This window comes from Eriocheir sinensis, chromosome 39, assembly GCF_024679095.1.
Source record: "Eriocheir sinensis breed Jianghai 21 chromosome 39, ASM2467909v1, whole genome shotgun sequence".
In the NCBI taxonomy this organism is placed as follows: Eukaryota; Metazoa; Arthropoda; class Malacostraca; order Decapoda; family Varunidae; genus Eriocheir; species Eriocheir sinensis.
The window spans coordinates 10,952,892-10,970,298 of NC_066547.1; the positions used below are offsets into that span (position 1 = coordinate 10,952,892).

The window sequence follows — 17,407 nt, forward strand, 5'->3', positions numbered from 1 at the left end:
CGGGTTTTGAAATGGCATCACCATACAGTTTTTATATCTCGGCTCAGCAGTCCAGATAACTTTTTTGTGAGTTTTAATTGCTATGGCTCATGCAAAATGGTGGACACTCCCAAACAGACATATTCCACCCTACCCACCTCCCTCAAACCCATCCTTAAACCTCCCCCCAAACCTTCATGTACTCTAAGCCATCGCTTTCCTAACAAACTCTCCCTCACTCTACCGTGCCTCACCCCGCCCCCCCACCAGCACCAGCGCTCATGCATACTAACAGTCACACCTTCCCCACCCTGCCATTGCTCACTCCACTATAAACAACAGCAGCCTAACCCTCATGCACACCAAGTCGCATCTTCCCTTGTTTCACTTTCACTCACCTTCCCTCACCCAACCGTGCCTCACCTCACCTCCCATCAACTTCACCTCCCTCCTCTACACACGCGCCATTACACCGCCACAACGACCGTCATTGTTGTTATCATCGCCGTTTACCTCCGCGTCTCCCCTTGACCGCCACTCGCTAGTTAATCGTCGAGCTAATGAGGAACAGTTTCGCCCCTCAAAATGATGCCTTTAGAGAGAGAGAGAGAGAGAGAGAGAGAGAGAGAGAGAGAGAGAGAGAGAGAGAGAGAGAGAATTAGACTGATAGGAGAAAAAAAATTAATCTACATGTCTACAAAAAGAATTAATATGCCGGAAATTAGGGCGAGGATATAATAATTTTAGTAATAAATCATCTGTTATTACCTGCGATAATACTCACGTTAATTGACCTCCAAATGAGAAATATTTATTGAGTATTGTTTTCCATTCACCTTTTGACTTTTATCACTTCAAAGAAAAATATTATAATAGAATTTCCACACACAAAAAAATAAACTTCAATGCGGCAAAATGCAACAGAACAGATTACAATAGAATAGTTCGTGCCAGATTTAGTGCTCTCTCTCTCTCTCTCTCTCTCTCTCTCTCTCTCTCTCTCTCTCTCTCTCTCTCTCTCTCTCTCTCTCTCTCTCTCTCTCTCTATATATATATATATATATATATATATATATATATATATATATATATATATATATATATATATATTTTTTTTTTTTATATTTACTAAATACAAACAAATCCCAATACAGAAACATACAACTGCCAAAAGTTACAGTGAGGTGCTGCAGACTATCTTTGGCAGAAGTATACAGTATGATTAAGATTAAAAGATTAAAAGACTAAAAGATTAAAATTAGAAGATTAAAAGACTAAAAGATTAAAGTTAAAAGATTAAAAGACTAAAAGATTAAAATTAAAAGATTAAAAATACAATATGATTAAGATTACAGGACGTGTCACACAGTTAAGTGTCATGTCACCTTAACCAAGTATTCACTGCACACTTAAAAGTTTGAATAGAATTTGCCTGGTAAATGTCAGTTTGTCGCACCATAGAGTTCCACAGTCTTGTGTATCGCGGCAGGAAAGAGCGGAGAAAGGTCTCAGTCCTGGCGAAGGGAACAGCCAGCTGTGCACTCCTCGTGTGAGCGTCCCTGGTGGAGTGAGGATGAGGCGTCGCCCACGGCTGCCGGAGTAAAGCAAGGTGCGGGGTGCCCTGCTTGTGGATCTTGTATATGGAGCACAAACCGCCCACGTCACGCCTGTGCTCTCTCTCTCTCTCTCTCTCTCTCTCTCTCTCTCTCTCTCTCTCTCTCTCTCTCTCTCTCTCTCTCTCTCTCTCTCTCTCTCTCTCTCTCTCTCTCTCTCTCTCTCTCTCTCTCTCTCTCTCTCTCTCTCTCTCTCTCTCTCTCTCTCTCTCTCTCTCACCCCAGGACCAATGAGCAAAGGGAAAGTGAACTGCAGGACTTTAATGATATATATACATAGAGGATGATGACCACCGTAAGGATAGGTATGTACAGGGGTGGTGGTGGCGGCGGCTGCGGCGGTGGGGACGGCGGCCACGTCTATGTACAGGTGAATGCAGTAAGACAAGTCCCGGTAGTATAGATGGTCGTTAAGGGCCTAGACAGACAGACAGACAGACAGACAGGCGGCCCTTCGTGGGGGAGAAAATGATGGAGAGACTTTTGGATAACTGAAGGAATAAGAAGGCATGGACGAAAACAGAATAGATAGAACAAATATGATAGGAACGGATATGCTTGATGGACAAAAAAGGAAGTGAATGTACGGAAATAGAAAGATGATAGGCAACGGATTTAGAAAGTATAGCCCGTACGGAGACATTTGCGATAACTGAAGGAGAAAAACACATCGGCGGAAATGCAATAGATAGAACAAATATGATGGGAATGGATATAGGTTCTGGACTCCTAGGAAATCAATATGCCTGTCCGAAAATAAAAAGGTAATGGGTAACGGGAGGATAACGTATACCCAGCACGGAAACAATACGTAAAAAGAAATGGATAGGCCTTCTGGGTAACAGGACAATGATGTATAGGCGTGCACCGAGGATAGAACGCGTAGACCTTCACCGAAATTGGATAGGCGCCCATTAGTAAGTGGAAGAGAGTGGTGTTATATGTAATCTTCCACTCCCCAGCGACTCACTACAGTATTAACACAACGACCCGATGTTAGGTGAGCGCCGCTTCCTGACAAATGGTGCCGTGATCCAAACTCGACCCCGTGACCGATGTCCCAACGAGCACATAAATGGATCGAGGACAAAATGGCAGGCCTCTGAGGGGTCATGGGGTCATTGGGCCCTACAATGAATTCTGAAGAGCAGACTACCACGTGTCTTGAAATAACAAATAGCCATGAGTGAAATTAAATGGATGGACACGTAAGGTTGTTCATGGACCTGTGTAATTCGTATAAGCTAAATAGTTCTAAAGACACAACAAGCTTTTTCAATCGCATATAATGAGAAGAACTGACCTAGAAATGTTCGTATGTTAAAAAGTTTGATGTAATACTAAAAAAAAAATGATAATCTGGATGAGTAAACATTGACAAAAATAGGAGAGGCAGGCGTAGATGCAGAACAATGAATTTAATATGTAACAGGCTAAAATTATTACAAGGTACTTAACAGACGAAAAGTATTATGTTAAGTCCTTCCCGACGAGATTACGTGAATTCAATTTAATATATCAACCGTTAGAAAGATTCCTTGCTATTACATTTCTAAAGACTAAAACGAAAGTAACAACCGTCCCGTAACGAAGACAGACAGACTGGTGTTATTGTTCCTTGGGGTTTTACTCTCGGAAGAAAAAACAACAACGAAGTGAGAGGATTAAAGGGAAACCTCCTCTGAATCCTAGGACGAAGCAGCGATGCCAAATTATGGTACTCGAAGCATCATATTTACCGGTGTCTGCCCCATAACTATTGCCAAGAAACAGCAATAATTAACCATTTTAACGTTAACTATATACCAAGCCAGTTATTAGGGCGGAGAAGACAGTTTTGGGGTTGGAAATCAGCAAACATAAAAGGTGAAGTACGAGAATCAGGCAACGTTGGGACGAAGCCGAACAGAGAAATATTGAGTTAGTGAGGATGTCTGTGTGGAACGAAGAACTCGGAACAAACAGCGTAACGCCATCTATACTAAAAGGAATAACGAGAATCTGGCAACGTTGGGACGAAACCGAACAGAGAAATGTTGAGTTAGTGAGGATGTCTGAGTGGAATGAAGAACTCGGAACAAACAGCGTAACGGCAGCTATACTAAAAGGAATAATGGGATGAAGACCGTTTTCCGTTTTCAGTTGTGGATGGTGAAGTGTCGAGCGGCGTACTGAAGTGTATCCTTTTCTTCACCGTAGCAACACCTCCACACACATAGCCACACACATGTATCTTCTCTTCTTTTCTTTTCCTTGCTTTAGCAGTGCGGGACATGTGTGTGTGTGTGTGTGTGTGTGTGTGTGTGTGTGTGTGTGTTAATATAATGCATAAAAGTATGTACCTACGTAGCCATACACGCTTTATGAGACACAGACAAGACTTAATGACCTACAAACACACATGATGACTACGCCACTAAGTCATTTGTATACGTGGATATTGAGAGATACACATATATACAAATACTTAGACGCACCCTCCTGTACATTCCCTCTCTTCTTCTACTCTAAACATTTTGCATTCTTCTTTCTACTCCTTTGATTTGTCACATTGGATACTCCTCATCCTTTCCACCTTTTCTCTGTCTTCCCGTTTTCTTCTCCTCCCGTCCCCTGAATATAATAAGGCATATTAATTAAGAACAGCATCACGACTACCACCGCCACGACGTTTCCTTGCCTGCACGGAGAGGGAGAAAGGGGCAGGACGAGGAGGAGGAAGGGAGAGGGACAGGGAAACGGCAGAACTTGAGGCCAAGGTCATGATTTCTAAAAGTTAAAAGTGAAGGTTATAATGAATTCAAAAGTGCGATATCAGCTGCGGTTAAAAGTCCGAAGCTATTGATAAAACAGTTCAGATAGATACAACTGGAGAGAAGGAGAATATAGAGCGGAGTGAGGGATCAAAATTATAATATCTAAAGGGCAGAAGGTGTGGGTAAGCGACTGGACAGTTTAACCTCACCTGCTAATGTCAAATAGACCAAGACATGTGAGGAGAGCAAAAAGTGATGGATGACCTTTAGCAGGCAGCACGTTTGACCTTTTTTCTCAGTCCAGCTTGACCTAACCATATGACCTCTTGAAGTTGGTTAGTCTCCCTTCCCCCTCCGCCCCCACCCAGCCCCCCTCGCCCCCGTGCAGGCAAGGCATGTCCGGTAAAACATTCACAAGTTTACGCCACACGAAAAACTCACGACACGTTACGTAAACTGACGCGTTGTTTTGTTTTCTTTGCGTCACACAGCCCGGAGAAACACCAACAATGAGAACCTCGCTACTACTCCACGCCACGTGCGCACTTTCAACACCGTCTTTACAGGTATCAACATTTAGTAATTATCCTGGACTTACTTACTTAACTAGACTTACTGCTCATAGGAAGGACTGACTGAGCTACGGGAAGGAGTAGCGAATGATAGTGATGATAACCATAATATACTCTCTTGAATTAACCGGACAAAAAGTATGTATACATGATATTTAACCTGCAATTGATGAAACATGGATTAATGTACAATAATGTTGGGAAATGTGATGAACTCAGTGTTTCGGTGGGTGCCTCGCTGTACACTGAGGGATAACATCTTGAGGGTGTTGGGGGAGACGGTGGAACGGGAATTAAGTCGAAAATATAGAAACGCGTCACATTTTGTACTCATAACATTTTAAGCCCATTAGTTTTGGCACACCTTGGCTTGACCGTGGAATGACTTGTGTGTGTGTGTGTGTGTGTGTGTGTGTGTGTGTGTGTGTGTGTATGTGTGTGTATGTGTGTCCTGATACATGCGATTTCATATCATTGTGAACATAAAATAATATGTTTAACGTTATCTTTCCCTAAACCGGAATAATTTGAAACATAAAAAATATTCAGCACTGTCCTAACATATACATGGGACAGTTAGTTTTTTTTCTTTTTAACGAGAGAGAAGCCACGAGAAGAGACAGTTTATAATACACTAGTAACTTATTTATTTACCATAAAATTCCCTAATCTGTTTCGTGGATGTATTTTCCTTTAAAGACTGGTATGCTCAAATATCTTCCGATGGTTCACATTTAGGGGTTCTCTTTTCAGGATACTCAAAATTTTTCAATATATTTAATCCCGATTTTCAATTTAACAATTTCGCAGTGTCATTATTTGTATTATCTGTGTCCAAGGTGATGGATTATTTATCTTAATGAAAGAATACCGCGAGATGCATCGAGAAAGAAACTTGAAGGAATAAATTTTAACAAAAATAACTTCAACCGATTTCGAATATTTTAGAGACAAACCTTATCATGCTGAAATAAGTATACTTTTCTTTCAGCAGAGCACCAATACTGATAGCACTAATATCTAACTTTCGATCAGTCTTGTTTCAACATACGTACAGTCAAATTTCGGTCAGTGTTTGTAAGATAACCAATCCTTGATCGACCCGCGTGGACGACAGATTGGAACTAGAGGGCCTCGTGAGTCAGGAGAGCAACACGACCGTGATGGAGAGCCTGTTGTGGGAGGATGGTGAACGGCGAGAAGTTTAGAGGAAAGTAATTGTCAGTTACTGGAAGTCATTTTATCATTTAGCAAGGGAGGGATTGTCACCTTGAAAATTAAATAACGTTTGACAAATAGTATTCTAAAATAAAAATTAGAATGATCTATTTGCGGAAGTGTAGGTCTGTAACAGGTGGAGGTAGGGAACTCAGTCTGATTATCCGTAATTAAGTTAAGAACTGGATAGGTAGATAGATATAGAGAAATTAATAAATGGACGTGTTGTTCTCCTGTTCAAATGACAACCCATCCCCTTCCCTTCCCATTAAATACTTAATTACATAAAGAATAAATGTTACCCTTTTCGAAAAATACTTTAGGGGTGAGAGACTCTGTACTACGATAAGAAAATATATCAATATCTTGCCCTGGGACGCGCGTGGGCAGCTCTGAGTGGTGACCTAAATGGACCAATGACCGAACGCATTGTGAGTAACGTCAGAGGTTGGATGGGTGGAGGAGATGGACAACTATCGTATTTCTCAACAACTATTCAGTAACTACTATTGTCAGTACCTCAGACGCTAAATATAATCTGCAGAGGGAGACTAAAATCTACCTTTGGTGTATTTGTCATTTGTTTTACTTTACCTCAAACATCAAAGTTAAATATTTTAACACTATCCGACGCGAAATAGATTTCTAGGCATTCTGTAAACCCCCCGTGACGTCACTGTGCCAGTCTAATCAACGCGCAGTGTTCAGATGACAGCATAAAAATCCCATCCAATACACGCAGACTTCCTATGACGCCAGACTTGCCTCAGCCAACCAGCGATGCTTTATCCCTCAGCCCGTTAACTATACACGTTAACCTATTTTAGTAAAGGCTAAGATAACACTGAGAAACGTAGGTAAGTAGAGCTTCGTAAAGTATTGTTACCTTTTTCCTAAGTGATAGTGTTACTTAGAACTCTTACTATAGTGTTCACTTTTCATCTACGTCATACAATATAGTCTTACAAGTATATAAGCAGGTACACACTTCGTTTTGATTGTATACAGCTATATATCATGTAATACGCATGTATTTTGTGTATGCACGAGTGTGTGTGTAAGTGGCTTTCATTTCAAAAGCTATATATTAGTCCTTCAGCAGTCTTTTTTAACAAAAGCTGAGGTGCTTACTACCCAGCACCAGAATCGAGCCAGTGTGTTGGCGGCGGCGTCCGCCGGGCCGGTTAGCGGGGAAGAGGTAATGATGGGGTGAGTCGCCTTCTTCTGACCCCCGGCCGGCGAGGCGGCCAACGATGCCAACACATTTGTTCGATTCCGGTGCTGGATAATGAGCAACTTACTGAGATCACAAAGTTTGGAATACTGAATGAAATTATCAAAAATTGCCAAGTGAGAAAGTCGCTAAACAAACAATGTTCAGAGAGATAGCTTCATAAAAAGTCATGAAAGTGTTAGAACTGACAAAATATCATAAAGGTTTTCTGAGGACAACATAGGAACCACGGGCACGGCGGCTGGATCACAAAGGTCAACAATTTAACGGATATCTTATGTAGCAAATTATCGGAATAGAAATGTCAAAAGTCTTCCTTACAAAAAGATCCATTTGACATTCTTTTTATCTGCAAAATATTTACTTTTAGTAAATATTTTGCAACAAACAACAGCGGAACACTTCTTTTTTACATATAATAATTGAAGACGATTAGCAATACCGGAATTGGAAACTCAGATAATTACTCCAGAAAAGAAAATAATGAAAAACATAAAAGTTTAATTCAAATTTGGGTAGAAAAAATATGCATATTGACGAAGGTGAAATGGCCCGCTCTTGGTATGGGTTGGAAGTACGTGATTTGATTTGAAGTGGAATGGCCGGTCGTTGAACTGACCTTTAGAGTCTTGTGAATTATGTTACTATATAATTATGAGGAATGTAAAAGATATGTGGCGCTTTCTTCGTTTTCGGTTCATTGGCTATGAACGACTTAGTGAGGAAATCTGAGCTGCTATATGAGCTTGTTGTGCTAGAAGCTACGATTTTCCAATTTAATTGATTAGGTAGATTAGGTTTTTAGGATGATGTTTTAAGTCACGTGATATTTTTTTTTTAATGTTAAGCAAAATTTCAGATAATAACATAGATGGAACGCATTATAACTTATAGTAGGTTGACTAAACTTGCGTAATTAAACTGTAAATAGGACTCTATAAAGGACATTATTTAATCTTAACACACACACACACACACACACACACACACACACACACACACACACTCTCACTCTCACTCTCACCCCTGTTCCCTTGTCTGTCATGTTCTGATATCAAAGAACCATCACTAACCTTTAACTTGACTGCGTGTGTGTGTGTGTGTGTGTGTGTGTGTGTGTGTGTGTGTGTGTGTGTGTGTGTGTGTGTGTGTGTGTGTGTGTGTGTGTCCATTAATTTTGTCTCGTTCACCTGTAAGCTTTACCTGTCTGCATCACCGCCCCTCGTAGGTATGAATGGATGGATGAACTTCATGTATTTTACCTTCCTTGTTGTGGTCCTCATGTTTTTTTTTTAACAAATTTCCATTGCATCTATCGGGAAGGTATATACTCAAATAAAGTCAGTACTAAAATATGATTGAGAGTTGTGGAAATTTAAAACTTGTGTATAATTTTGAATGATTTTTTTTCAAACGAAATCCATTTTATGGGTAGTTCTGTAGTTTTAGTACTAAAAAAAAACTTTTGTAATTAATTTTATTGATCATGAGCACATAATTTTGTTCAAGCAGCATAGCGTCGATTCTGTTGAACTTAATTTATTACTCCGAATAGTTTTGTAATTATTGTCATTATTTTAGGTTAGGATTTAAGTAATGATATTATTTTGCAATCGCTTTTTCACGTCTTTTTTCTTAATGTAAACGCAGCAAGAAACTCATCATCGTTGCTTTATTTCTTTCATATTTGTTTTCCTTTTCCTCCTTATTTACGCCAATGATAGCAAAGAAGACAACAAAATAGAGGCGGAGAGAACCAAACACCAACACCACGGCGTCTCTCCTTTTTTTATCATATCTTTCCTTTTTCCTTTTGTTTTAAGGAAGGGAAAATGCATCGTTCGGTGCCTCGGCGAGGATTGCAAGACGATTCTTTCTCCTCCGCGTCACATTTTTTTTCTTTGTGTGTGTGTGTGTGTGTGTGTGTGTGTGTGTGTGTGTGTGTGTGTGTGTGTGTGTGTGAAGATGCGTCGCTCTCTCTCTCTCTCTCTCTCTCTCTCTCTCTCTCTCTCTCTCTCTCTCTCTCTCTCTCTCTCTCTCTCTCTCTCTCACACACACACACACACACACACACACACACACCGCCACCACCTTCCTGCCGCGGTGGTGGTGGTGGCAGCTCAGCGTTGGGTTGCGTGGGGTCAGCGCTTAGAAAGACCAAAAAGAAAATATGCGAGATAAATAAAGAAGAGACTATAAAAATAATGCGCAAAATGATAAAAATTTGTTGTAAATGACAGGGTAAATAACAGGATAAATGGATTAATACAGTTTCGTTTTGTAAGGTGTTACTCTTACGAAAACGAACGAACGAAACAACGTAGACGTAATACAGTAGTACATTACATAATACGAGTCACACATCGGACGTGTAACTCAGGAATGATTCGTGTCTTGGAGAAAGTAAGTAAAACGGCCAAGCGAGCAAGCCAAACCAATAAACCTGTGCAAGAACAAGACAAAACGATATGACTTGTTTTTTATAGTGAAGCAAAGTAAAAAGAGCGAACCCTTCTGATTTATACAAAGCTAAACTACAATGCTAGAAACAAACTAAACGATCACAAGAACACGCTACACAAAGGTAACATATCCGATAGGTCGTGTTACGTATGCGGGCATGTTACTGTGCACCCACTCATCAATTTTAATTAAGCAGCGTGACAGTGATTGCGTAGGTACTTCCCCTTCACTATCCAGCATCACACTGACCCTCGCACCGACGCCCACACACTCTTATACACATGGAACTGCAGGAATCCAAGACCCATTGACATGTACAGCTATGGACTAGAGACAGAATACCACTACATTAGTATTAAAAAATAGACACAGCTCTCGATATACTATGCTACTATTATATATATTTACCTCTTGTATATATTTTTACAAAGGAAGATTATGCATAAATATTTTTCACTGGTTCTTTATAGTTTTCTTTTTCATATCTCACAAAACTATAATGATGCATTTTTCCTTACTTACTAAAGACTACACGCAAATATACTTTTTTACACTATTTCCCAGTAAACAGTGTTAGTTAGTTATCTTGAACGTTCTTAAAGCGTCAACGTTTGTAAGTGTAAACGTTCGTAAGCGTCAACGTTCGCCTGCTCACCGCCACGTCCTTGACAGTAAATTCAAGTGTTCAAAGCGACAGTGTCATGTGCACGGGTGTGTCTGTGTATAATTACGTACGTCTCTCTTCCACGTACACAGGCAGTAAGGTTGTTTGTGTACGTGTGTGAGAGCAATTGTACACGATACTCATGTCGGTGTACATATGCAGGGACATTACTCGTGTGCGTGTGTGTGTGAATGCTTGTGTACGTTTTACTCAATGTGCAGAGGTAGTGGAGCACCCGTGTACGTGTGTGTGTGTACGTGTGTATCCCAATTCCGCGTACAGAGGGTGAGAGGAAACCTGTGTACACGTTCACGTAGAGGGTGTGAGGGTACTCGTGTACGTTTATGTCTGTGTGTGCGTGTGTACGTCTCCCTTCTTCCTCGCGCCGGAATGTGACTAGAATGTGACAAGACGCCTCTTATGTGGCGTGTTTACTGTCTGTGCGTCACCTTAGAACCGTCTCTCTCTCTCTCTCTCTCTCTCTCTCTCTCTCTCTCTCTCTCTCTCTCGCTCTCGCTCTCGCTCTCTCTCTCTCTCTCTCTCTCTCTCATGCACACTTGCACACACATCATTTTAAGTCTTTTCATGAGTTTAAATTCGCCTCGTCCACTTTCGCCACGTATCCTCGACCTCGCCTTGACGCCCGTGGGGACAAATAAGTGTCACTTCACCTTTACCTTTATTTTTCGTTGTCAGCAAACACCTCAACGTCACGTCCGTCACTCACTCACTTCGCACCAGTCCCTCGTTTTTACCGTGGCGTCGTTTCCCTCCATAAATGAACACTAAAGGGGGAAGGAAAAGCAAAACCGTCACACCTTCACACACACACACGATGCATCTCTCTCTCTCTCTCTCTCTCTCTCTCTCTCTCTCTCTCTCTCTCTCTCTCTCTCTCTCTCTCTCTCTCTCTCTCTCTCTCATGACTTTACCAAGGAAAATATATTAGAGTGTATTTCCTTGTGCAAATTTCCCTTGACTGACCCACATGCATCTTATTTTTGCTTCTTTTCTGCACACACCTCGCTCGCCCCGCCTCGCTTCCTCCCTTTGCTCTCCTCGCACAAAGTTTCCGTGAGATATTTTTCTTAACCTGTTTTTCTCTCCGTCTTCAGGGACCCACCGGCAATATGGCCGCTGTCACTCACGCCTCGGATAAACAAGAAAGAACTTTTGCCCCGGTGAGTCTTCATCAGAAACATGCATGAATTTCCGCTTGCTTCCACTTCTTTTTCCTCTCTCTCTCTCTCGCGTGCCACTTCGAGGGTAATCATAATGTTAGCTTTTCGGCACTTTCTCCCTCATCCATTCTTCCTCTGGACTGATCGTTTGTCTTTCACTTATTGTCTTTGTTATAACCTCTTTGCTGTTTAGTCTGTGAATCCATTGTTTCATCGTGTCTTCCCAGCTTTTCATGCAATCTATCATTTTTATCAATCACGCTGATAGACTGGTATCCATCACCTTTTTTTCTTAGCAATCTTCACTTCCATATTGTCCTTTGCCTTTCTGTTTTCTCTTGTGGATTTATTTTAACATTTAAGAACATGAATGAGAGCAGTTGAGTGTGTTTCCATGATGCGATTATGTGTAGTATAGGATCCGAGACCACAATGATTAGGATAAGTCTACATCTCATAGTCTTTCTCTATACGACTTAATCCTCTTCCAGTCCACCTTTCTCTCATCAGCCTCTCGTATCTCTAAAAAGGGAGGAGGAGGAGGCTCATACACACACACAGATCAAGCTACAGTGTTTATGAAATCAGACATCCGTTTTCTTCGTTCTTATAAGTTTCTTCTTCCCGTGTTCTATTCATCCCCCACATTAATGCATGGGTGACAAAAGTGATTTTAAAAGTAATGATTATGACGATGTTGACGATGTTACATTTGGAGTAGACACCTGTAGGAATGGTTCCTTATTAATTACAGCGATGATGATGATTGTGATGTGACGGTGGTGGTGATAGTGATGCTACGTATGGTGATAAAATGATGAGGATGGTGGTGGTTGTGGTGATGAGGATGAGATGCTATGATGATGATTTTGACGGTAGCTGTGATAATGATGATAATGACAGTAACTATAATGACAAGGTGATGACGGTGATGGCAGTGGTGGTGATGATGATGAGTGATGTTGAAATAATGACAATAATAATGGCGAAACTGTGAATGATGTGATGTTGGTTAAAAAAAAAAATATCTTGGTTGATGGCTATGTGGATAATAAATGATAGCCGTGATGATAGGAGGATGGATGATGATGGTGATAATGATGGGTGATGATGCTAATGGTGGCAAGGCATTAATTAACGATGATCAACTTGTCTCAATAATTATGACATAGGGGATGATGATAATAATAATAATAATAATAATAATAATAATAATAATAATAATAATAATAATAATAATAATGCAGTACTCCAGCTCCAGCATTTACTCAGTTTTCTCATCTTTACCTGATAATTAAACATGACTAGATTCACGTATATCAAATTGGACTAGACAGAAGGTGAAATAAGAGAGAGAGAGAGAGAGAGAGAGAGAGAGAGAGAGAGAGAGAGAGAGAGAGAGAGAGAGAGAGAGAGAGAGAGAGACGTACGCAACAACACCGCAAACGAAAACATTACCACCCTCACCTCCACCCCCTCTTCACCTCGCCTGTTTGTGTGTTTGTTGGTGATTCTGGTGATGCATGTCAGGGCGCCGCGGCACCAACACAACACCCTTGCTCGTGCCGCGCCGTCACTCAAAACAACGTGATGTCCTTATGAATGCTGTTATTGTTGTCTGCGTCTGACGTGGCGGAGGCGGGGGAGTCGGCGGCGGCGGGGGTGTTGGTACAGGGAGCATCCGAGTTGTTGTTGTTGTTAGTGGTGGTGTTGGGGTCGCTGGGGGGTGGAGGGGAGTCGTCGGGGAGACAGGTCGTGCCGCCGGGGGAGGAGCTGCTGTCCGAGCCCGAGGTCTTGTCAGGGAAGAGCTGGTAGGGCTTGTCCTCGCCGCGCATCTCGCAGACCACGTTGGTGAGCGCCATGATGTAGTTCTTGGCTAGTGTGAGAGTCTCGATCTTGGACAGCTTCCTCTCGCGCTTCACGTGGGGGATCACCTCTCGCAGCGCCTGTGGACAAGATACATTGTTAAAGACCGTTACTGTGTTCTTGGAGCACCTGTACCGTTGGATGCCAAAAGGCTCGTTAAAGAGGGCAAAAAGTCACGTTATTAATAGTGTGATTCGAGGTTTCTTCCTCTAATTGTCTACATATCATATAATAGATGTATTGCTGTTTAAATTCCTACAAGAGAAGGAAAGTGCGTTACAGAAAACGTTCTTCATGTACACAAGTTTGCAGAAATAATTTAAGTGCGACTTCGCTCCCCGTAGGAAAAGTGTGCCGCGGCAAAGTCATATTTTTCCTTTTCCTGGTGACTACGAATTGATGCAGCGCTTCAAAGACGATAAGAACGTGCCACCGTTATTATCACTTTGATTTACTCACATTTGTGCTGTGATGAAGTGCATTGGAGATGCCTTCTACAAGGTCATAATGCCAGTATTTTGGTAAGCACCAACAGAAAACGTCACTTCAAAGATTAAAGTACGAGAGTCTCGGGGAAGAGGGATCGATCCGAGTTCGTGAAATGTGCAAACCGTGACGCTTGTCTTGCAAACTTCGCAGGGCTTGTAGGAAGGGTTTGTTTAGAAGGGAGGCTTAAAGGAGCTTATTTGAGTTTATTTGGTGCAAGGGGAAACTGAGGCGCCATGAGATTGTAAAGATATTTTTCTTTTAAATTTAATTAAGTATATCTGAGGGAGGACTGAGAAGATTTAGACTCCCTTTGGCACTGCCACTGTATACAAGTGATGCAGTCAGGTCCAGGGTCTAGTATTAGGGATGGAAGATCCAGGAGGATGCTGACCAACTCTTGCATTAGGTAAATGGACAGCACAGAGGCGTCAGGATGTGTGACAGGAGTTCTGCCGCGGAGGCTGTGTGGGGCCGAGGAAACTTAAAGGGGTCTGGCTACTCCGCCGCACGGCTGCTCCGGGGATGATTACAAAGTTGCTGGACCAGGCAAATATTTAGAACGGAATAGAGAAAACGTGAATACCTGCGACAAATATAGTGATGTAACAGACGGAAAATAGATGAGCTCACACATACCGGGATTATTAACAGCTCAGAAAACTTTATGAATATCTCTGAAAATCCTGTTGCGAGAAAATATAAAAATAGCTCATCGCCAAAATAGCCAATTAAAGAAGATAGGATCGAGAAAAAGTGTAGAAATAGCATGTCTATCTAACCTCTTACTCAGTGAAGATATAAATAACATGAGATGTAAAACATAAAACAAATATATACCCGGTTATCAATCATCTTTCTGAGCTCTTTGATGACGAGAAATATTGAGAAAATAATAATTAGGAAGAAGAGGGCCAATGAGTGACAGAAAACAAAGAAAAAATAATGGGAGTTGAAACGTAAAGGAAGAAAATAAAAGTAGAATGTGTAGAGTCGCAGGAATCAAGAGAAGATCAATAATAAGAAAAACTGATAGGTGAGAGAGCAGACTTACAAAGAGGAACAGTAAATAAAAGTAAAACACAAGAATGAAGGAGATGAAAGGTCTACGCGATGCAAGAAGAAAATAAAAACCTTGAAAAAAGTGAGAAGATAAAAACGAAGAGACAGAGGAAATGAGAAAAGCAGAGAATAAAGGAACATGGAAGGAAGGTGAAGAAGGAAGACGGAGACACAAGATAAAAAAAAAAATGAAATGAAAGAGGAAGGAGGAGACACAAGATAAAAAAATAAAAAAAACTGAAATGAAGGAGGAAGGAGGAGACACAAGATAAAAAAACTGAAATGAAGGAGGAAGGAGGAGACACAAGATAAGTGGAAGTGTGATGGGAAAGGAACAAGCAGGAAAGAAGAAGAAAAATGAAAAAGATAGACAGGAAGAAATCTACGGAGACAGACAGACAGACAAACAAATCGATGAAGTTGAAAGTACCAAAAAAAATCAATACTAAAAAAACACTGACCGAACGTAAGTTAAAAAAAGTACAAGGCAATACAAGATAAAGACGCAGAGAGGGAGAGAGAGAAAAGCAGCAACGAAAAGAAAAAACAACAACTATAGATAACAGAAGAGAAATTGTAAAGAAGTTTGAGGAGTGTCGACATGTCAATACAGACCGGAGATAGACAAGGAAAAGGCCCAAGAGGAGGAGGAGGAGGAGCGCGAGCAAAGATGAAAGAGAAGTGGGTGAAGGAAAGTTGGAGAGTCAAGAATATTGGAAAAAGAAAAATTAAGACAGCAACTAAGAGAGAGAGAGAGAGAGAGAGAGAGAGAGAGAGAGAGAGAGAGAGAGAGAGAGAGAGAGAGAGAGAGAGAGAGAGAGAGAGAGAGAGAGAGAGAGAGAGAGAGAGAGAGAGAGAGAGGAGAAGAAAAGAGAAAAGAGAGAAGAAAAGAGAAAGGAGAAGAGATGAGAAGAGAGAAAGGAGAAGAGAAGTGAGAAAGGAGAAGAGAAGAGAAGCGAGAAAGGAGAAGAGAAGAGAAGAGAAAAGAGAAAGGAGAAGAGAAGAGAGAAAGGAGAAGAGAAGAAAAAGGAGAAGAAGAGAAGAGAAGAGGGGTTTACCAAGATCCATATGGTACACATACGTAATACTAAGAGAAGAATTGAATTACCGCCCGCAAAAAGCTTCTCCCGCAAAGCTGATTATAAAACGCTTTGCAACATTTCCAGACTTTTAAAAAGCTCGGATTCATGCGCTTATCTTACCGCCACGCAATTCAATTATATAACACTTGTAAAAAAATCCGCTTCTCTCACTTTAAAGCCAAAACAAACGGTCATTCATTGCAATAATAAACATAAAAGAGAGTGAGGCAATATATATACGCATTTAGTGTTATGATTTTATTGCACTGTCCTTGTTGTTCTATTCACCTTCAAAAAAATAGTAAATACACCGCCTCCTTCGTACCTCTCCTCCCGAAATTAACCTCTGATTTTGGACACTCCTTTAACCTCTGTTCGGGAGCAGTGAGTAGCGGGCCTTTTTTTTTCTTTGCGCCCTTGAGCTGTCTCCTTAGCTTTAAAAAAAAAAAAAAAAAAAAAAAAAAAAACTAATTCTCTGCTATTTTATCTATCGCCTTTTCTATTTTTATTCTTCTTTATCTCTCGCCTTCTCCTTTCCTTTCATTCCTCCTCTGCCATCATCGCCACACTTCTCACCTCATCCTTCTCTATCCCTGTTCATCCACCTCGTTTCAGTAAAATCTTGTAATCTATGTAATTACAGTAAGCCTTCTCATTAGCATTCCCTCATTATCAATTCCTTACCACCGCCTCCTCTCCTACCCGTTCCTCGCCACCTCCACTCCATCTGTCAATTTTCACTATCTCAATCTCGCCTCATCTAACGCAAGCTGTCAATAACTGCATCAATTACACTTATCTAACCACTTGACGTTTTCTTTCCTTCCTTCTGTCCTATTATGTTCCATCCTCCCTCGTAGGTTTTCCTCTACATCTTACAAAGCTACTCCCTCGACTTTAATCATCCATACTAAAAAGAACACCACCTTTATTATCTTCATACCACCTCCACCTTCATTCTCTCCATACCACCACCACCTTCATTCTCTCCATACCACCTCCACCTTCATTCTCTCCATGCCACCACCACCTTCATTCTCTCTTTTCCTTTTGTCCTCTCCTCTTCCATCTTCGTTTGCTTTCCTCAACATCATGCTCATCTAATGCCTCTCCTCGTATCCTCCATTCTCTTTCTTTTTTCTTTAGTTACGCAGCCCACTGTTCCTTCTTCTCCCTCACGGTAATAAAAAAACCCCGCTCAGGTACATCCCTCGCCTCCCTCCCTTGCCCC

At 41.2% G+C, this 17,407-nt stretch overlaps 1 protein-coding gene and 1 long non-coding RNA gene across 5 annotated transcripts in view; one reads left to right on the forward strand and one right to left on the reverse strand.

Moving 5' to 3' along the window:
- Positions 1-17,407, forward strand: part of LOC127008979 (uncharacterized) — a 123,660-nt gene that overhangs the window by 96,794 nt on the left and 9,459 nt on the right. Inside the window, exons 6-7 of one of the 2 annotated variants that reach the window (XR_007761497.1) lie at positions 1,469-1,588; positions 11,615-11,680. This is a non-coding gene — a long non-coding RNA (uncharacterized LOC127008979). The remainder of the gene's footprint in view (positions 1-1,468; positions 1,589-11,614; positions 11,681-17,407) is intronic. The other variant, XR_007761496.1, reaches the window with a different exon arrangement.
- The window catches only part of LOC127008977 (twist-related protein-like), a 283,842-nt gene continuing 278,121 nt past the window's right edge, over positions 11,687-17,407 (reverse strand). For 2 of the 3 annotated variants that reach the window (XM_050881531.1, XM_050881533.1), the window contains one exon: positions 12,435-13,626. In XM_050881531.1, coding sequence (XP_050737488.1) covers positions 13,258-13,626 — 369 coding nt within the window. In that variant the 3' untranslated portion in view covers positions 12,435-13,257. Of the gene's footprint in view, positions 12,406-12,434; positions 13,627-17,407 lie in introns of those variants that run through there. The other variant, XR_007761495.1, reaches the window with a different exon arrangement.